At 42.0% G+C, this 735-nt stretch overlaps 1 protein-coding gene across 1 annotated transcript in view; it reads right to left on the bottom strand.

Annotated features, from left to right (window-relative positions):
* The window catches only part of LOC106873005 (fibulin-1), a 17759-nt gene that overhangs the window by 4011 nt on the left and 13013 nt on the right, over positions 1-735 (bottom strand). Inside the window, exon 5 of the mRNA XM_014920207.2 lies at positions 503-619. Coding sequence (XP_014775693.1) covers positions 503-619 — 117 coding nt within the window. The remainder of the gene's footprint in view (positions 1-502; positions 620-735) is intronic.

A 735-nucleotide genomic window follows, 5' to 3' on the forward strand; every position in this document is an offset into this window, starting at 1 on the left:
TATATATGTCGAAGAAAGAGCACAGGGCAGTAAGTGAAGGGGCTGGCAAAGAACGCAGTTGACATACTACTAAGAAGTTATTGGACGAGATTGGTCAACCACTTCATCGGCTTGGTTTTCATCATAATGTCATCAATGCACTACAAGCGTACGATACATGACGACGACGACGACGACGTTATACACATATATTTAGAGAGGAAGAGGATGGGGAGAGAATGTATATTAGTCTGTGTAGTAGTGTGTTGTAGTAAAACCTACAGGGAGGAAGGTGCTAGTGTGTGTGTGTATGTGCGTGTGTGCGAGTGTGAGTGCAGGCGTGCGTCTGTGACTGTATGTGTACCTGTGTTTATGTGTGAGTGTGCGCGTTCGTGTGTGCGTGTGTCTGTCTGTGAGTGTGTGTACGTGTGTGTTTGTGTGTGTCGTATGTGTGTCTGTGTCTCTGTGTCTGTGTGCGTGTTCGTCAATGAAATAGAATATCGTAGTAAAATGCTTAACTTACCCACACAGTAACGATTCATAAATATTTGAAAACCTTTAGCACAAGAGCAAACGTAGGAGCCGGGTGTATTGGTACATGTTTGGTTGCAGATTCCTTTATTCTGACATTCGTCGATATCTATGAAATAAATACATACATATACAAATAACAATAACAACAACTATATCAATATTATTCTTTTTTTTAAGGCGGCGAGCTGGCAGAAACGTTAGCACACCGGACGAAATGCTTAG

The sequence above is a fragment of the Octopus bimaculoides genome, chromosome 29 (genome assembly GCF_001194135.2).
Source record: "Octopus bimaculoides isolate UCB-OBI-ISO-001 chromosome 29, ASM119413v2, whole genome shotgun sequence".
NCBI classification, from domain to species: Eukaryota; Metazoa; Mollusca; class Cephalopoda; order Octopoda; family Octopodidae; genus Octopus; species Octopus bimaculoides.